Source organism: Typopeltis vanoorti, chromosome 7 (assembly GCF_054136105.1).
Source record: "Typopeltis vanoorti isolate ZY-2024b chromosome 7, IOZ_Tvanoo_1.0, whole genome shotgun sequence".
NCBI lineage: Eukaryota > Metazoa > Arthropoda > Arachnida > Uropygi > Thelyphonidae > Typopeltis > Typopeltis vanoorti.
The window spans coordinates 4459013-4481089 of NC_143555.1; the positions used below are offsets into that span (position 1 = coordinate 4459013).

At 35.2% G+C, this 22077-nt stretch overlaps 1 protein-coding gene across 2 annotated transcripts in view; it reads left to right on the top strand.

Moving 5' to 3' along the window:
- LOC150104457 (wings apart-like protein homolog) overlaps positions 1–22077 on the top strand; it is a 249014-nt gene that overhangs the window by 146216 nt on the left and 80721 nt on the right. For both annotated transcript variants that reach the window (XM_090395636.1, XM_090395635.1), the window contains one exon: positions 21436–21602. In XM_090395636.1, coding sequence (XP_090251762.1) covers positions 21436–21602 — 167 coding nt within the window. The remainder of the gene's footprint in view (positions 1–21435; positions 21603–22077) is intronic.

Genomic DNA, 22077 nt, shown 5'->3' on the forward strand with positions numbered 1-22077 from the left:
CTGTACCTCTTTCAATTCTAACTGCTGACATACAGCTTAAATAGATGCTATGTATTTCTTAATATAATGTCTCATTTACACCATATAACTGCAGCATTTTGAAGAGCTTTCCTCTTGGTACCTTGGCATATGCCTTTTCCAGATCTACAAAACTTAAATACATATCCTTGTTATATTCTCAATGCTTTCACTTTAATATGAAAGTGACAAAAATTTTTGTATATTTTGCACCCAGGTTTCAAAAATGTATTATGGCTTTATTTTAGGTGAGAGTTGCTTTCATAATTAAGTCATAAGAACACAAACTGAATGGCAAATTTATTAGAGATATATCCTTGATGGATCATTAGGAATATTTTTATGACAATCATGATACACCAAAGCATCAGCTGTATGAGGTTCTCATAAAACACTGCAGGTATCTCACCAATACAGAAGTGAAATCCTTCAGTTTCATCATATATAAAGGCAGTGCATCCTTGTCACAAACATCTCATGCATTCTCACATCTTCTTCCACTCTCATTCATATATCCAAAATATGGTTAAGGGATTGGGATCTGGCAATTGACAAGGAACTGGTTAATTAAAGTAGTCATTTTCGTTTTGGAAGTATCCATCATATGCAAGGTCAACATGAATGAGTGTACATACTCAGAAATTTTGTTGATGGCATCATTCAGCCCTTTATGTATAATCAAGAGGCCTAATGAGTGTCAGGAAGCACCTCAGACCATCATCTGTTACTGCTGCCCTTGCATTGTTGAGAACAAACACATCTGGGGTGCCCAGCTTTGTATTGCTGTTGTCATATCCTTCCACCTGCATTAAAGAGCAAGAACTGGATTTCATCATGCTTGCAGCCTTTTCCCACTGTTGATGTTCTTTCACCCAGCATAGCTATTTGATTTAGTTGGATAGGCACAGTACCCTCAGTGAGAGAGGACTGTGTCTGTATAATCAATAGTTGATTGTATTATATAGTCATTTGGCTATGCCAGTATCTTCAGATTCCAGCATATATCATAGTTATCTTATCATTCTTGTTTTCTCGCATGCCAGATGCACATACCAATTTCAGACACCTCAATAGCCCACCTTGCTTTCACTCTTGTTTCCTAATGAAGGAACTTCAAGTCACAGCCTTTGTCCATTGTTACACACATTTGAATGCAAGCCATTATCATTAATTTTGTCTTTTCTCCATTCTCCAAATGTTCCTATATGTTTGATATTTACTTTCTGCTCTACTGTTTACCTTGTGTAATGACTCAAAAAATTTTCCCTTCTTCAGAACCTTCTGTGAGACGCGGCATGAATAAGTCTCATTGCCCAATTCCATGTTTTAATGTTTTTTCACATTGCTTCTTGAAATTGTTCTGAGGTCTGCAAAAATAGAAAATTCAGAACTTCATAGTGAATTCAGGAAGTTAAAAGCAGTCAAGGAAAAGAAGAAAACATATCAAATGTTCCTAGTATGCAAGTCACCTTGTGCTATGAGAGACTACACAGGAAATGCAAAAAAGTGAAGAACTGTATAAAACTATATAAAATTGTATTCATCCTTTGTATCCTTTGCTAAACAAAAGTCATAGGAAGGCTTTGGAAGAACGTAGAAAATAAATATCAGGAAGATGCAAAATGTTATGAAGAAAAGAAATCAGATGATAAAGGGAACACAAAAACTGAAGATAAAGATATTGTAGATGTCTGAAGTAATTACTTAGAAAGATTAATAAATGAAACAAACAGTAACAGCATAGTGGTCTACCACCATGTTGTTACTGTTTATACAGGAATGCAATCAGGAACATGTATCAATACTTAAATTAGAAAATGTAGTCAAAAACCTGAAATCTGGGAAGGCAGTTAGACTAGATGATATTTGACCAAAATGTTCATATATAGAGATATAAAAGTTTTACAGAAGCTACACTGTATAATTCATTGTGCCCAGTTAGAGGGTCAAATTCTGGATAATTGGAGTAGAGTTCTTGTAGTACCCATCTATAAAAAAGAAAATGAAACTGAATGTGAGAATTACAGAGGAATTTTCCTGCTAGGTGTTTCTAGTAACATTTATGCAAGTATACTAGAGAAACAGCTAAGAAAAATTGTGGAAGGGAAGCTTAGAGAAGAACTAGCTGGATTCAGACCAAATAGAGGCTATAAGGATCATCTTTTCACTTTAAGACAAATAGTGGAGAAGTCATGGAAATATAAGAAAGGATCTGTATTTAAGTTTTGTAGATCTGGAAAAGGCATACAACAAGGTGCCCAGAGAAAAGTGTTTTGAAACACTACAATTATATGAGGTTAATGGAACATTATATAAAGCAATACATAAGTCTATATCTAAGTTGTCAGTTAGCAGTTAAAATTGGAGGGAGTACAAGAAGATGGACTGATGCTAAATCAGGTGTGAGACAAGGTGCACGTTATCCCCATTTTTATGCATCCTTTGTATATATCACATTATGAAAGAAAGTGGTATTAAACCTGATATCAAAACTGGAAGTGTTAATTAACCTCAGCTCTTTATTTTATGCAGATGATTTTATATCCCTAAATGAATTGAATTCAAGTCTGCAGGATTCCATGTCTAAATTGAATAATTGCTGTTATAAATTTTGCATGAAAATCAGCAATAAAAAGACAGACAATGAAAATAGGCAGAAACATTGAAACACCAACTTCATCCTGAATGGAGAACCAATAATAGAACAAGTAAAACATTTCAACTATTTTGGTACAATTTTTAGTGAAGATGGCAAATTGAATATGAAAATAGACAACAGAATTAGCAAAGTTGGTATGGTTGGCTCAAAACACTGAGCTAGCTGTATACATGATGGTGTTCAAACCAATTTTGACTTATGGAGGTGAAAGCTGGATTAAAAATATAAAACACTCGATTAAATAGTGGAGTGAACAGATTGCATCAATGGTAGTATCATATTAAATAGGGAATATTAGGAAGGAACTTAGCATTATTAATATTCAGGAATGTTTTAGCAGGGCAAATCTCAGGTTATATAGTTACATAAACAAAATGGGAAAGGAAAGATTAGGAAAACAAGTGTTCTTTGCCATAATGGTAGGAAAAAGACCCAGAGGAAGACCAAGATCTAGGTGGCTTGATACAGTAAGATGTTCTTTAGAATGCAGAAATATGAGATCTGATATTATTGTAGTCTTGACAGATAACACATTAATTTGGAGGGAAAATTATTGATAGCAAGTTAGTAATGAGTTTTAAAGTTTTAAAGCGAATAAAAGTTGAGCAGCTCTCAGATGTGAACTGTAGACTAAAATACAGAAATATAATTGAAAAGAAAATGAAACAGTTTGAGAACAGGAATCAAACCTTGGAGATTCAGTGGTAAACTCTGGAGGAAACATTGATTGATTCTGCCAGAGAGGCATGTGGTGAGGTTGTGTGCAAGGATAAAAAAATCAGAACTCCCTGGTGGACACAGGAAGTTAAAGAGGCAGTGAAGAAAAAGAAGAAAGCTTATCAAAAGTTCCTGGCAACTAAATCAGCTTTTACTCTTACAGAATACAGAGACAAATGTAAGAAAGCTAAACAGTGTGTAAAACTAGCTAAACAAAAGTCATGGGAGGACTTTGGCAAGAACATAGAAAATAAATATCAAGAAGGTGGCAAAATATTCTGGAGGTTGTTGAAGAAGCTTAGGAATGGAGGAAAGAGTGCTGTAAAAGGAATTAGAGATGATAAAGGTGAAATGAAAACAGGAGAAAAAGATATCCTTGAAGTATGGAGTAATTACTTTGAAAAACTGCTAAATGAAACAAGCAGTGATGACAGCACAGTGATAAAAAACACTGACCAGGCATGCAGTCAGGAATACATATCCATACTTGAAGTAGAAAAAGCCATCAAAGCCTTGAAATGTGGAAAGGCAGCAGGAGTAGATGATATTCGACCAGAAATGCTGAAGTATGGTGGTATAAGAGTCTTACAGTGGCTGCACTGCATAGTTCAGAAAGCCTGGACAGAGGGACGAATTCCCGATGATTGGAGTAGAGCTCTCATAGTACCCATATATAAAAAGGGAAATAAAACTGAATGTGAGAATTACAGAGGTATTTCCCTACTGAGTGTTCCTGGCAAGATCTATGCAAGTATACTTGAGAAACGGTTGAGAAGAATTGTGGAAGAAAAGCTTGGTGAAGAACAAGCTGGATTCAGGCCAAATAGAGGCTGTCAGGATCAGATCTTCACTTTACGACAAATAGTCGAGAAAGCATGGGAATATAACAAAGATCTGTATTTAAGTTTTGTCGATTTGGAAAAGGCATATGACAAGGTGCCAAGAGAGAAGCTATTCAATACGCTGCAGTTATATGGTGTCAATGGGGCATTATATCAAGCAATACTTAGTCTTTATTTGAGTTGTGAGTCAGCAGTTAGAATTGAAGGAAGTACAGGAAGATGGTTTAATGTTAAATCTGGTGTGAGACAAGGATGTACATTATCCCCTCTGTTATTCATTATCTATATGGATCACATTATGAAGGAATGTGGTATTAAACCTGATATCAAAATTGGAGATGTTAATGTCAGCTCTTTGCTTTATGCGGATGATGTTATACTTCTAAATAAATCCGCTACAAGTCTGCAAGATTCTCTGACTAAATTGAGTAGCTGTTGTAATAGATATGGTATGAAGGTCAGCAATAAAAAGACAAAGACAATGAAAATAGGCAGAATCATTGAAAATGTCAACTGTGTTGTGAATGGGAGAACCTGTGGAACAAGTAAAACATTTCAGCTACTTAGGCACAATTTTTACTGAAGATGGTAAACTAAATATAGAAATAGACAACAGAATCAGCAAAGCTGGTATCGTGGGAAGTCAATTGAATAAATTCATATGGAATAAGAAAGAAATTAGTCGGAACACTAAATTAGCTGTATACAAGACTGTGTTCAAACCAATTTTAACTTATGGATCTGAGAGCTGGGTCAGAAGTAAAACACTTGACCAAAGACTAGAGACCGCAGATACGAGAGTCCCGAGAAAGATTAGAGGCGTGAACAGATGGCATCAATGGCAATATCATATTAAAAATGAGGATATTAGGAAAGAACTTGACATTGTCAGCATCCAGGAATGCGTTAGCAGAGCTAATCTCAGATGGTATGGTCACTTAAATAGAATGGGAGAGGAAAGATTAGCAAAACAAGTGTTCTCTGCCCAGGTTGGCAGGAAAACGACCCAGAGGAAGACCAAGATATAGGTGGATTGATACGGTACAAAGTGCCTTAGACGATAGAAATATAAGATCTGATAATGTTGGAGTCTTGACAAGTAACAGACTGATTTGGAGGAAAATTGTAGATAGGAAGTTAGTAATGATGTTATTTTTTCATGTAGTACTGTCATATCCTGTACACCCCTTGAGGGTACATGGCAGGAATTTGATGATGATGATGATGATGATGAGTTAGTAATGATGTAGCTTTTTCATGTAATATACACCACCTTGAGGGTATATGTCAGGAATATGATAATTACTATATCTACTTCTTCCTTTCTGTGATTGCTGTTGTCTGAATATAGCATATTATGTTATAGTTATTATTTAGAAGAATCTTGCTGTTTTTGTCTTTGTTTCAGTGATTTCAATTATATTTCTCTAATTTCTGGAATAGAGATATGTGGTATTTCTCTAACTCTTCAAAAGCATTACTGTTATAATTTTATTTGCAGATAGAGGAAATCTCTTTGGTTATCCTTTTTACAGAAGATCAAAATATTACTCATCATCAATTCATTAGAAAATGGATCTCACATTAATTTATCAGAATAGGACAAATAACCTGCTGTGAACTACTCATGAATTCCCAAGAAAACGGGATAATCTTTTGGTTTTCTATGTAGATTCACTAATTCTCCATACATATGGAAATGTGACAGTACTGATAAATTTAGTTATAAGATAATGAATGTGCATATAAAAAAATTAACACTAATTATACATAAAGCATCAGAAGAGAAGTCTGGGAAAAAAATGGAAAATAAAACAAGAACTGCAAATATGGAATGATGAAATCAGGAATAGCAATAGCCAATAGATAGTTTTTAACTATTAAATTATTTAAGGAATTTACAATGTATACTGGAATGTTAATTAAAACAAACTTTAATAAATATTTCCTATATTTCGGCAATGTCACATTGCCATCTTCATGTGAGCATACAAATATGACACGTGCATGCAGGCACTACAAAAAGCAAATGAGGCAGAAGACAAGAAACTATTGTTGTTACTAAAGTCCAAATGGTGCCCCCCAGCAGATTAGAGCTGAGGCTGATTCTATGAATAATCTTTCATACTTAAACTTGCTGCGGTGTATTACTTTGGCTTTCTTCCAACGTATTCTGTGGCAGGTATCCAGAGCATGGTCTGTAAGCCCAGAGTGGCTGTACTGGTGAAACTGGATGTAGTCTTTGTGTTCCGAAATCCTGATATTCGCTGTCCTGCCTGTTTGGCCAAAGTACGACAGTTTACAGCTGCAAGGGACCTGGTATACTCCAGGTAGGTCTAGGGGAAGTGGTTGGTCTTTGGTAGAGCAGATAAGGGATGCCAATTTTTTATATGGTTTGTAACAAGAAGTCAGGTCATATTTTTTAAGGATTTTGGTTATTTTTTCAGAGATGCCCTGGATGTAGGGAATGGCGATAGATTTAGTGTAATCGTTATTGTGAAGAAGGGGGGGGGGGGTTGTGGTTTACTGGTTTTAATATTTTTTGGGGGTTGTAGCCATTGGCTAAGAAAGTATTAAGGATGTGGTTTAGTTCTGTGGTTAGGGCATTGTCATCTGAACAGATTAATTTTGCCCTGTTATATAGTGTTTTAATAACCCAATATTGTTGTGGGGGGGGGGGAATTGTTGGTGAATTTATCTGCCTGTATGGGTGGATTTTCTATAAACAGAGAAAACTAAGGTTCCATCAGGTTGGTGGGTGACTAGTGTGTCTAAGAAAGGAAGGCTGTTATTTTTCTCCTTTTCCAGGGTGAACTTGATTCTGGGGTGTTGGTTGTTTAGGTGTGTTAGGAAGGAGAGGGAGTGTATCAGAGCCATGTGGCCAAATAGCGAACACATCATCAAAGTAGCGAAGCCATATAGTTGGTTTCTATGGGGCAGAGTTTAAGGCTTTCTCTTCAAAAGTCTCCAAAAAGAAGTTGGCCAAGGGTGGGGAGAGGGGTGAACCCATGGTTGTCCTCTCTATCTGTTTGTAGAATTTTCCTTGCCAAAAGAAATAGCCTAAGTTCATTATGAACTGAAATATGAAATAGGGCTGAGATATTGGGAGGAAATTTGGCTTGGATGAGCTTTAAGGTTTCTTTGAGTGGGACATTTATGAATAGGGAGGAAACGTCAAAACTGGCCATTATGTCAGTATGTTGGAGTGAGAGATTTTCTATACTGGCTTTGAAGTGGGCTGAGTTTTTTTATGTGTGATGGTGTGTTGCCAGTATAGTGTGTGAGCGCTTTGTTTTTGGCTAATTTATATGTGGGGGAATCCACTATGGTATGTAATGGCACATTTTGTTTATGGATTTTTGGAAGTCCATATATTCGAGGGGGGAGGGGGGATTATAGAGTTAAAAGGTTTTAGTTTGTTGGTAACTTTCACAGGCCAAGAAGTGATCTTCTTAAGGAACCTATGGAGTTGTTACGTCGTATAAATCTGCTATTATTATATTGATGCACTATATTTAATTTTATCCTTTCTTACTTCAACCTCTTCTATCAAAATCCTACCGCTTGCACCTTTTGTTATGTGACCTTCTCTTTGTTTTAATTTTATCGTTATGTTTCCCTTTTATACTTTTCCTTACATAATTTAACCTTCTAAGGGCCACCAGAATTACCTGTTCCCTGAATACTATGAGCTATCCTATTCACTCAGGCAAATTTATTTTTTCTGCGCCAGCCTGGGCCTTAAGGGTAGAGCTAAACTCAGCCTAAGAATAGTCATAGGATATCAGGTGCTACTAATAATCTTAACTGAAATTCAGAAGCCTTAGGTTTTCTAGTTTATTGCAGTCGTGCCCTACTACTCTTAATTTGGATATCCCCGCGCACACATACAATTACAGGTTCGTATTTTATGAGGGGTCAGTCAGCATGTTCAGAAACACAGATATGTAAAGTATCAAATAAATTTAATGAACTCATTATGCAATGCAATACAAAATAAAATAATTATTAAATCTAATTTAAACTTCTACTTTTCTCTCACCCTAAATGTTAGCAAATTGAATATTTCAACATATTTTTATATTCTTATCTACAACTCTATTGGGCATTTAGCACATTGATAATCTCTCTTGAATGAATCACGACAAAATCTCTATCTAACTGAAAGTTCTTAAAGTTCATTTCAAAAGGCATAGAGTCATTTATATAAATCTTAGTTCTTCACACTTCCTTCTATTATAAGTTTAAGATACACTCTCTTTGCACTGTTAGTCAATTCTCAAAAGGGGCCAGAACAAGTGAAAGTACTTATCTACTCTTTATAGGTTTCTTTCCGTCCTTCCTTCTTTGTTACGATTCTGGCTATCTCGATTTTTTCGCCACGTGGGATACATGTGCTCTCCTGAGCCAGACGCTATCTCTCTGCTAAGGGTTTACGTCAACGACCTTCTCATTGACGGCCTACGCTTGATCTTGTCGAACTCTGCTGCGGTGCCATGCCGGAACTTCTCAAAAGTCAGCTCTTAAAAATAAGAACTGAACTGCGATGAACACTTGTAGCACATGGAGAGAAATGCAGGAACAAGAAAAATGGGGGGAATCAATTCCGTGTCGCGGGTTTTATACGTTCCCCAAGAACACCACCTTTCCGAGTTTGAGTTTCTCTTATCATCTCATGTTCAACATATGGGACTTTCTATTTCCAAGAATGTATGCATCACGATATCTTCTCAGATGTGATGTCTGCAGGTGCTTACGCTGCTCTTGTAGCGTTAGGGCGATCTTTGCCCTATGTTGCTGAATAACTTGCATTCTTTCACTTGTAGAAAATCACTAATGATTTCTCTTATAACTGCCCCTTTTTGCTGACTTACATTCATGCTTGACACACAGATACATTAATTTTAATTCACATAATTCAAAGTTTAATATACAAGATGTTGTTTACAAAAAAAATACATAGTTATACTGTGCTAAAAGATAAGTATGCATATTTATTTTATGTTTACTGTTAGATTCTGGAATGGTGACGTCATGTAAAAATGAGGTTGCCTATTTCAGATCTAACAGAGTGTTCTAATTTGAGAGCTGGTAGTATTATATTCAACAGGGAGGTAGGTAGCCCGATCTAATAATAAAGCATTAAGCTTACTTGTGTAGTCCTTTTGGTTGAGAACCACAGTGGTGGTTTCCTTATCTGCTTTGGTGATTACTATTTCTTTGTTTTTCTTCATTTATTGTAGAGCTTTATATTCACTTTTGGATATGTTGATTTTTGGTGGTCTTGCTTTGGTGAGAACACCGGCTACATCCAGTCTGACATTGTTGGCGATATGATTTGGAAGGTTGCAGATACCACGTTCTATCTGGATCATTATTGGATGAGCAGGCATTGGATGAGCTCAGGACAGGAATTACGATAGGAGGTAGATTGATCAGTAATCTGAGGTACGCTGATGATACAGTACTCCTTTGTAATGACATGGAAGAACTAGGACTAATTCTTGACAAAGTTAACAAGATCAGTAATAACAGAGGACTTCAACTCAATTCTAGCAAGACAAAGATCATGGTTCTCAAAGGAAAAACAAACAGAGAAGCTCTTGAGAAACAAGTGTATCTTAATGGAGAAAGAATTGAGGAAGTCAGCAAGTCTGAGTACCTGGATCCATTATTAATGTGAAGAATTGCTGTTCAGAAGATGTCAGAAAAAGGTTAGGAATGGCTAAAACAACAGTCAGAGACCTGTCTAAAATGGAAGGATGGATCTATCTCCATGGGAACAAAGTTGAGGAGTTTAGATGCAGTTGTTTTTCCAACAGCGACTTATGGATGCGAGACTTGGAACCTAAAGAAGTCAGATAAGAAACGGATATCTGCTTTTGAGATGTGGTGTTACAATTTGTACGCCTTTCATATACTGAAAGGCGTACAAATGAATGGGTGTTAGAAAAGATTAGTAGAACTTTAAGGCTTCTTAAGGATATTGACAGAAGAAAGTTAAAATATTTTGGAGACATAGGAAGGAGGACTTCTAAGAACAGTAATAGAAGGTAAAGTTCATGGAAAAAGAGGCAGGGGTAGACCATCAATGAGATGGATGGATGACGTGTGTGGAGTGACTGATCTTCAGAGAGTTGAGGCTGCCAGAAAAGCAAACAACAGGACTACATGGCAAGGCCTGGTGTGGAACATCACCGAGCATCAGAGTGACCATACAGTATCTGTAAATGCCCAGTGAACATAGAGAGAGAGAGAGAGAGAGGTATTTTTAATATTCCAGTATACGTTGTAAATTCCTTAAATAATTTAATAGGCATGTTGCTAACGTATAAGCCTTTCTACAAGATAGTTTTCAAAAAAAAAAAACTCCTGGAGTTTTTCTTTTTTCAAAACTTCATTTAAAAAGTTGGAATAATTACATTAGTAAATTAAAAAAAAATAGAAATATATAAATCTGAATCAGCTGAATATATATATATTCAGCTGATATCTATATAGCTGTGAAGCTTCTTACAGAAAGAAACAAAACAAACAGTGGGTTGATTATTCTTATAAATGCTAGCAGGGAAATAAGCAACGAAACTTATCATTTAAAATACTTGGAGAAAGCAACTGATAATACTCTTCAAATTAACATCAGAAGAATTAAATGAAGATCACCAAAATATAAACTCCTGATAGATCTTATTGGAAATAAATTTAACCAAAATATATAACACTGGAAAATACCTGGTGTTGGAGCCATGCAAATGCGATTCCTGTTTTTTAAAGAAATAAGATTTAATGTGAAAACTACAGAGGAAGAAATTTATTAAACACTGTTTATAAAATATATGCCAAAATAATGAAGAATAGAATCAACCCCCTATTCTTGAAAAAATTGTAAGTGCAAACAGAATAGCTTTAGAACAGAAAGATCCTGTCTAAATCCTGTATTCACTCTTAAAGTACAAATGGACAAAAGAAGAGAATTCAACACTGAGAAATGCACCTAGCATTTACAGATGATGTTTTTCTCAGTTGAATTCTCTTCTTTTGTCCATTTGTACTTTAAGAGTGAATACAGGATTTAGACAGGATCTTTCTGTTCTAAAGCTATTCTGTTTGCACTTACAATTTTTTCAAAAAATTTTTTGAAAAAATTCTCAATAATCTTCTCAGTAATCTTCTCAATTTTTTTAAAAAATTGAGAAGATTACAGCCTATATGAGAAAGCAATAATAAGCATAAAGGGAGAGGCAAGAACAGAATCAAAACATTTAGAGACAAGAATGCCCCATATTTCATGTGTCATTTAGATATATATAAATGAAATGAAATAATCAAAGAATGGAAGATAACCAACAAAAAAGGAATTGAAATAGGAAATTATTTTATTTTAGATACCGTGATATTTGGTGTAACTGAGCACAAGCTCAAAAGGTCTATGTTCCACATTAAAAAACAATATATGCCATTTACTCAAGAAAAAACTAAAACTCTGGCATACAAAGGCAATGTGTCCATATCAACCAAAATAATTATAGAGAACAACATAAACAATTCAGTAATTTTAACTATTTGGATCGTAATTAAGTTACGATGAAGATTGAGACATTTCCAATAAAATTAACAGTTTTTTCCAAAGTAAATAGAGTGATAAAGCATTAAGACCAGCTGTGGGGGGATGCATAAAGGTCAAGGCTGTATAACAGAGGAGACTTCCACATAGTCTTTAAAATAATGCGGAGAACCGACCAGGACTTCTGACCTAATGTCCAATTCTCACCTTCTCGTGATGCACCCAGTTGAGTATCTACCTGGATACTGAATGAACGAGGATGGGCTGGCAATTTGAGATTTAGCCGACCAAATTATATTCTTATTGGCTTAAACCAAAATACAAAATGATGGTACAACATGACAAAATTTCTTGCCAGCTGGGGCGTCACCCAGTTAAACAAGGCCCCCATTGTTTTCCCCGGGGAACTAGGGAAACAGCGAAAAGTCAGCTACTGGAACAAATCTGAAAGCACACCCCAACTCAACATCATCAGAGTTAAAGATCGGTACTATCAATATAAGAAGCCTGAATGGCAAAGAAATGGAGCTAGCTGAGAAATTAGATAAGTACCAGATCAACATAATAGGAGTTGACTGAAACAAAAAAAAAGGCAAAAACTTGTGAGATCTTTCTGAGCAATAAATACAAAATGTTATATTCAGGCAATGACAATCAAGGAAAAGAAGGAATAGCCATAGTATTCAAAACTAAATAGGAGGCTAATCTTCTTGAATGGCAGGCAGTCTCAAGTAAGTGATATAGGCAAATATCAGAATGGGGAACTCGACAATGAGACTTATTTGTGCCTATGGCTCCACAGAAGGCTCTACTAAGGCAGAAGTGGAAGAATTTTTTGAGGCTCTCTAGAGAAAGCTACTGACACAATGAAAAAGGAAAAGTTTATCCTTGTTGGGGATCTAAATTGCAGAGTAGGAAGTGATTGTGAGACATACAAAAATATTTTGGGAAAATTTGGAGAAAAGAGCAAAGCTAATAATAATGGCAAATACCTGTTGGATTTCTGCTCAGGACATGGACTGGTTATTACTAACACCATGTTCCAACATAAAAATGTGCACAAATTCACATGGAGAGAAGAGGCAAGGAATAAGAAAAGTCTCATTAACTATGTTATTGTTGATAGTGATGTTTTCTCCCTGGTGCAGGACACCAGAGCAGCTCTCAGATGTGAACTGTAGACTAAAATACACAAAGATTATTGAAGAAAAAATGAAAGAGTTTGAGAACAGGAACCAAACCTTGGAGATTCAGTGCCAAACCTTGAAGAAAACCCTGATTAATTCAGCCAGAGAGGTATGTGTTGAGGTTGTCTGCAAGAAAAATAGGATACAAAAATCATAACTCCATGGTGGACACATGAAGTAAAAGAGGCAGTGAAGGAAAAGAAGAAAGCATATAAAAAGTTCCTGGCAAATAAGTCAGCTTGTGCTCTTAGAGAATACAGAGATAAATGTAAGAAAGCTAAACAGTGTGTAAAACTAGCTAAACAAAAGTCATGGGAGGGACTTTGGCAAGAACATAGAAAATAAATATCAAGAAGGTGGCAAAATATTCTGGAGGTTGTTGAAGAAGCTTAGGAATGGAGGAAAGAGTGCTGTAAAAGGAGTTAGAGATGATAAAGGTGAAATGAAAATGGGAGAAAAAGATATCCTTGAAGTATGGAGTAATTACTTTGAAAATTTGCTAAATGAAACAAGCCGTGATGACAGCACAGTGATAAAAAAACACTGACCAGGCATGCAGTCAGGAATACATATCCATACTTGAAGTAGAAAAAGCCATCAAAGGCTTGAAATGTGGAAAGGCAGCAGGAGTAGATGATATTCGACCAGAAATGCTGAAGTATGGTTGTATAAAAGTCTTACAGTGGCTGCACTGCATAGTTCAGAATGCCTGGACAGAGGGACAAATTCCCAATGATTGGAGTAGAGCTCTCATAGTACCTATATATAAAAAGGGAAATAAAACTGAATGTGAGAATTACAGAGGTATATCCCTATTGAGTGTTCCTAGTAAAATATATGCAAGTATACTTGAGAAACAGTTGAGAAGAATTGTGGAAGAATAGCTTGGTGAAGAACAAGCTGGATTCAGGTCAAATAGAGGCTGTCAGGATCAGATCTTCACTTTACGACAAATAGTCGAGAAAGCATGGGAATATAACGAAGATCTGTATTTAAGTTTTGTCGATTTGGAAAAGGCATATGACAAGGTGCCAAGAGAGAAGCTATTCAATACGCTACAGTTATATGGTGTCAATTGGGCATTATATCAAGTAATACTTAGTCTTTATTTGAGTTGTAAGTCAGCAGTTAGAATTGAAGGAAGTACAGGGAGATGGTTTAATGTTAAATCTGGTGTGAGACAAGGATGTACATTATCCTCTCTGTTATTCATTATCTATATGGATCACATTATGAAGGAAAGTGGTATTAAACACGATATCAGAATTGGTGACGTTAATGTCAGCTCTTTGCTTTATGTGGACGATGTTATACTTCTAAATAAATCCGCTACAAGTCTGCAAGATTCTCTGACTAAATTGAATAGCTGTTGTAATAGATATGGTATGAAGATCAGCATTAAGAAGACAAAGACAATGAAAATAGGCAGAATCATTGAAAATGTTAACTGTGTTGTGAATGGAGAACCTGTGGAACAAGTGAAACATTTCAGCTACTTAGGCACAATTTTTACTGAAGATGGTAAATTAAATATGGAAATAGACAACAGAATCAACAAAGCTGGTATGGTAGGAAGTCAATTGAATAAATTCATATGGAATAAGAGAGAAATTAGTCGAAACACTAAATTAGCTGTATACAAGACAGTGTTCAAACCAGTTTTAACTTATGGATCTGAGAGCTGGGTCAGAAGTAAAACACTTGACCAAAGACTAGAGACCACAGATATGAGAGTCCTGAGAAAGATTATAGGCATGAACAGATGGCATCAATGGCAATATCGTATTAAAAACGAGAATATTAGGAAAGAACCTGACATTATCAGCATCTAGGACTGCATTAGCAGAGCTAATCTCTGGTGGTATGGTCACGGAAAGATTAGCAAAATAAGTGTTCTCTGCCAAGTTGGCAGGAAAACGACCCAGAGGAAGACTAAGATATAGGTCGATTGATACGGTACAAAGTGCTTTAGATAATAGAAATATAAGATCTGGTAATGTTGGAGTCTTGACAAGTAACAGACTGATTTGGAGGAAAATTGTAGATAGGAAGTTAGTAATGATGTAAATTTTTCATGTAGTACTCTCATATCCTGTACACCACTTGAGGGTACATGGCAGGAATTTGATGATGATGATGTATAAAACTGAAATGATTGTATCTTTTATCAATAATCCATTTCAAGAAAACTTTAACATCACAGAAATTTCAAATAAAATTAGTGGGCTGTTTGATATAAACCAGGCTGAAGTAGAATTTGAGATAATAAACATTCAGAATAGTTTACATTTAAAATCAATAAACAATGAAGTCATTTGGAAGTATGCACATGAAAATTCCCAATATTAACTGATATTGCACGAAAAATTCTGTCGTGTTTCGGATCGACATACTTGTCAGAATCCTGTTTCAAATATGACCGTTATAAAAAATCAATTAAGAAACCAAATTACAAATGATCGTTTGGATGATTGTCTGCGATTGGTCACTTCTTCATATCAACTTTACTATGAAAATATTGCGAGGTCCAAACAATGCAAAATTTCATATTAACTTTTTTATTTTTTTAATCGACCAGCATTTTCTGTAACTTGTGAGTTTGTAATCAATCTGTTGTTTTTTCTAACTTTGGTTTTCCAAAATAGAGAAATAAATATTTTATTTCAATATATTTGTTTTTTGTTTTTTTGTATTAAAATCATTAAAAGTGATAAATAAATTTTTAAATACACAAATAAAGCTTTTAGTTGTGTATTTTTAGTTGTTTATTTGTGCGTAATCAGATATCAGGTTTGGGAACGTGATCTATATAAGAGAGTAGATCGCCAAATAACTTTTTATAGAAAAGTAGCTCGTGTAGGAATAAAGGTTGAACACCACTAATATATTGGATGCAATCAGAACATTGATCCATCATGCACGCACACCCTTAATTCCACAGATGCACTTTTATATTATTATTAAACTTCATCAAATCCCTACTTCATTTTTCACAGTGTGAAAAATGAAGTCAAGAACAACTTCTTATGACAGTCTGCCAAGTTATCAAGAGCTTGTCTTGATGACTTGACAATTTAATTTCTTACAATTTCCTAAAACCAGGATGGAACATGTGTTGGAGTTTACAGGATAAGATACCTTGTTTATGTGACCTTTCCTTGGTTATACAGGGGGGGGGGGGGGGGGTTGGCATTTGTTTGCTTAGAAGAATCTTGAGATTGAATATAATAAGTTGGATCTTGTTCAGTATGCAGTCTGTCACTCAAGAGTTCAACAGGATGAGGCCAAGTTTTCTGCAAAAGGCAAGTCTTAACGGAAAGACTATAATGACAGTTGTGATATCTGCTCCACAGACTGATTTTAAAGAATGAGTGCCTTAAACTTTTCAAATTTTGGGATGTGATTCTGGTGAGGTGGTAGATGATTTTCATTGCCTAGCAGTGTCTAATAAGCAGGGTGGTGATCACTTATGTAAGTGGTCATTACTACTACCCAGTTTATTGGAGGTTGGAAGTGACTTGGAAAAGTTCTGTGTTTAGTCTCTATTAACAGGAGTTCTCAAATTATTTACCATTTCAGCTGACTTGCAGTGCTGTTTATGTTAAGAGTTAACAATCTTTTGTTAGTGGAAGTGGTATATGTATAAAGAAAAGCATTATTACTAGTTTTGTTTATTTTATTTATTTTTTAAATAATGACGTTATGTGTTTACCACCTTACCTGCCATTATGGATCAAATATGCATCCTCATACGCTTAGTATCATCATATATTTCAATGTAATATCAATGGTATTACAATTTTAATATCACTTCGCATCCATGATAACCTTGACGTCTATAGACACCTTTGGCCGTTAGCATGGTTAATCTTACTGTAATCATATTGTAAGGGCATGTCAGAACAAAGTCACTATCTGTCAAGTCATGCTTGAAATATTCTCTTCTATTCTGCTTGAAAATCTCTGTACTTTATCATTGTACCATTGATAGTCTTGATTCTTGGCCAAAAATTATACAAGAAATATAGTTTATGTAAGTAATGTCCATTTGATAATTTCATTATGATATCACAATGTTTCGTAAGTTTTCACAGATCTTTATCCACTAACTTTCCAATTGACACTGCAGGTTTTTTTCCCCAATATTATCATCATTCACAGGGACCTCCAGGAAGTAAGTCAGGACTCATTGAGGGAGGCAACAGATCACTTATACCAGGTGTCATACTTTTCTTGAATTCATTCGCACACCACTCTATGAGAGAAAAATCTGGCTAGCACCTGGAGCTCTCCTCACTTACTATAAAATGAAAAATTTCCATCTGCTGGTATCTTGTATGACCCATTCAGAAGTTTGTAAGTCTCAGTCAGTCTTCATAATCTATATTCCACAATCCTGAAATCATCTTTAACACACTGCTTTTCACTCTCTCCACTGTATAATCATCACCATAGAAACCAGGAGACCAGACCTGCACACTAAAGTGAGGCAGTATCAAGGCCTTGTAAAGAGGCAAAATGACTTCCTTTTCTTGCAGTTATCTTCTGAGATGTATTTGTAATCTTCAAAAGTTTATTACAACCCTTGTACCATGAAAATGAAAAGTACTTTAGAATGTCCATCTCCACTACCATATCACTGTTTTGTGATAATGAAACCAAAAGTTCATCTGTCCTTTTTCTCCCAAGAAGGGGGGAAAGACCCCCTCCCCAGTTTGTTAGTATTTGAAATGGTAGATAAGATCAGATTTTTCTTCTGTGAATGCATGTAACTTCTAATTTTTCTTAGCATAAATGTATGCTAAGAAAAATTAGATCTACAAATTGAGAATTCACCTGAACATTGAAAAAAGTCACTTTGTACTACAGAAGTTAGCCATTAAACTCTTTAAATGACCATGCTCTCTCTCTCACACACACTGTCACATGCATTTCCATGCAGATAATTCCATAGTTGTGCATTTAAATTGACATCAGTGATTCCTTTATATTTCCTAAAATCTGTTAAGACACATACAGCAACCAGTCATCACCTCCAAATCCAGAAAAATGTTTATCCCATGCATTCCAGTTTTTTTTGTACGCATTTTAAAAAGCATTTTATAGGTATTGAAATTTAATGTTAACAGTTGTATTTAAGGAAGATGTACATTATTTATAATCATATCACTTGAAAGATATTGGTGAAGATTTTCCATTGATTGATTTGAGTTTATTTCAATATTCTGTGTTTCTCTGTGATGAACTAATTTGAAGTGTTACTGCATTTCTAGCATAACTTTTAAATCATTAATAAACTGTTACACAGTCAGTTTTTTTTAAGATTGTTGCTTTTCAGCAGTAGAATACTAAGCAGTTCATGCTGCTGAACGTTACATGTATTCATGATTTTTTTTTTTTTTTTTTTGAAACTTTCAAAAGAAGTTTTGTATTGCTTATTTGGCTGTAACTTATGGATAATTTTATCCTTCCTTAAATACAATATATTTTAATGTCAAAGCCATGTAAAGCTCTTTCTCAAGATTAGCAATTCTTCTTACTTATATATATATATATATATATATATATATATAATATATCATTCCTCAATACCAGAGATTGCAAGGCCTATAGCAAATAAATGCCATGTGTGGGCTAGGGTCAAGAGCCAAGCAATCTGTTCATATTTTTCTTAAAGAGCTGAAGATTGTTGTCCTTGGAGAATCTTTCACAGAGCTGAGGTAGTTGGAATAAAAGACGACTGGGAGTAGTTTGTTCTGTAAGTTCACAGTTCATCTGTGAAAAGACTCTGACAGCTAATTTTTCATGTTCCTGTTCTGATAGATGCCAGTTCTGATGAACAGTGCCAATGGAAATATCTCTTGAAGAGACAATGTAGAAACTGTCTGAGACAGTGGTTGGACAGACTCTCTGAGAGAGGGATTATCAGCTCTCTTTTTTACTGCATCAAGAATTTTTAAAATGATCAGGAGATGAACGATTTGTTTAAAATCATTATTTACAGCAAATCATTTATTTACAATTTATTTACAATTATTTACAGCAAATATTGGAATCAGTCAGCTACCGTTCAATTAGACAACATTACCACCAGTGATATTAACATCAAAAGAGGAGTGAGACAAGGATGTGTGCTCTCACCACTCCTGTTCAACATATATGCAGAGGTAATCTTTAAAAAAGCATTGGAAGAATGTCCAGAGGGAATCACAATAAATGGAAAGATTGTTAACAACCTACGATATGCAGATGACACCGTGCTAATTGCAGATAACATTATGGATCTCCAAAAACTCGTTGACAGAGTATACATAGAAAGCCAAAGAATGGGAATAAATATAAACATCAACAAGACAAAATACATGATCATCAGCAAACATCCAGCCTCATCAATGAAACTGACACTCAATGGGAAAAATATTGATCAAGTGTCAAGATATAAATATCTTGGTTGCTGACTTAATGAACGGTGGGATCCAGAAATCCAGAAATAGATATAAAGACAAGGATTGAAGTTGCACGGCAGTCCTTCATGAAAATGAGAACACTATTCTGCAATAAAGACCTAAACATGGAAGTCAGATGCCGAATGCTGAAATGCTACGTGTGGTCTATTCTGCTCTATGGAGTTGAAACATGGACATTGAAGGCGACAACCATCAAGAAAATCGAAGCCTATGAGATGTGGCTATACAGAAGAATGCTAAAGATATCATGGACAGAAAAAATTACCAATGAAGATGTCTTAAAATCCATTGGCAAAGCTAAACATCTTGTACAAATAATCAAGAAACGAAAAACATCATATCTTGGACACATCATGAGAAACAGCAAATACTAACTTCTACAAACTATTTTGGTAGGAAGAATTGATGGCAAAGGAACTAGAGGAAGAAAAAGAATATCATGGTTTGACAACATCAAGACGTGGACAGGAAAGAGCAGTGCACAACTGCTCAGATTAACACAAGATCGCAGTTTGTTCGCCAAGATGGTCACTGACCTTTGATAGAAGATAGCACAATAAGAAGAAGATTTACAGCAAATATGACAGTTTTTTTTAGAATTGTGGACATTATTTGAATTCTGAAAATTATTGTGATCTCTTTAATTTCTTATCCATGAATTTGGATTGTATGAAATCAGGCTTCATGGATAAGCAGTTAAAGATTATAATGATTTTCAAAACTGGGGGAACAGTAGAGACAGCAAATAAATGTGGTAAATGAGGCAGGAAAATCTTAAACCACAGAAGGTCAAAAAAAGGGAGATTCAAAATTAGTTATCTTCTGGCAAGGAATGTTGAATTATGCAAGTTATAGTTTGGACAGTTCAGATGGGCTGTGGTTGTTATTGCTGAAATTTGGAGTTTAGCCAAAAACAGATCATGCCTGGATATGTGCAGGTAAATGATGCACATCATTTAGGTTGGTGTTGTTTATCCCATGAATCTGAAAGAATTTTTTTTTGGTGGTGGGAGGCAGTATTTTTTGAGGGAAGTTTTTTATTTTAACTATAGTAAGAGCATATTTATTTAAGTTTATTCTCCGGATGGTATTACATAAGTGAAGAGAAAAAGAGCAGGGGTACATACAATGAGAGGAGATAGAATGTTAGACATGGTGCTATAGTAAGATCTGATTGATTTTTGAAGTGTAATATATGTGTGTGTGTGTGTGCACTGTTACATTCTCCTAAAAGGGAGAGGAGATGCATGAAGAATACAAATATATTGAATGATGAAATTTGCCTTCCACCTAAAGACAGTCACAAATATCTGTGCTCCTCGCAGGATTCAAACCTACAGCTGCTGGTTAGCAGATACAGTAACTACTCAGCTAACCATTCTGGAATAAGGTGAAGTCCATATTCAGTGGTGGAGCTGTGTCCTCAAAGATTTCTTGAAAGTGATGGTTAGACTACTGATGAAGCAAGATCTTTAACAAGAGGTTCGAGGCTTAACTAGTTTTATTCAATCCTTAATTAAGTGTGCAAGGCTCCTCATCCCCCTTCTACACACTAGCAGTTTTTCTATAATGTTTGAAACACAGGATTTATCTAATGTCAAGATGCAAAGAAATTCAGTTGTTTTTTTTTGTCCTCTCCACAAAGTAACTATTGGAGAGGAGGAGCAAAATCAGAGTTGAAATCTTCTTGGAATACTCCATACTCTATGCATCTTTCCAATATTGGTCTTATACCACTCTCAAAAGAATAGCAAATATTCTGATTTCAGAATATTTGCTACTCTTTTGAGACATATTTTGCAACAAAATATGAAATATTTTGTCTGTTCAAAAAGTTGTATATACAGTAAATATTCTCTACACAGTTAAGTAATGACCTGTTTTTAATTAGGTTAAGTACTTAGTTAAGAATAATAAAATATCTAAGACAGTCCTTTCTTTTTATAGATATATAGTAATCATTTTCATGTTATTTTGACAGCATGCTTCAGTTATGCAGAGAAACAGTCATGCAACAAGTAATCAGTTCCAGAATTTTTGATGCTACAGAAACTGTGGCTACCAAAAATGGAGATAGTCCGGGATCAATTGTTTTTGCCTGTCTGCTTTCTCTTCTGAAAGTGTTCCTAAATCTTACTCATGAAAATGGTATGTAAAGTTTTTCATTAATATTATTTTCTGCTTTCTTGATTTCTCATCCCCTTCCTTCATTTCTTATATCTCTGCTCTTTGTAATAGTCTTCCCCAATGACTACAACCTTGAGATTTTCAAAAAACACATCAGCAAATTCCTCTCTTCCATCTAACCACTTACACATGCACAATTGGGGACCTCCCATGCATGTGGATATTATTATTTGACGCCTCCAGGGAGTCCAAGGACTCATTGAGTCCTTGGACTTTCTAATGATAGTCTGGGCTCTATACTAAATTGACTAGAAAGGCACCTGTTCCTTACATTATATCAAAATTTGGTATGAATGAAAATTTAAAGAAGCCTGTGAAATTCTAAATCAGCCACTCCTTCTGAACAATAATGATGGCCTAAAAATCTCAAGAATATGGATAACACATATTCATATAACTCACATAACTTCTGCGTCGACTTCTACAGCAATCTCCT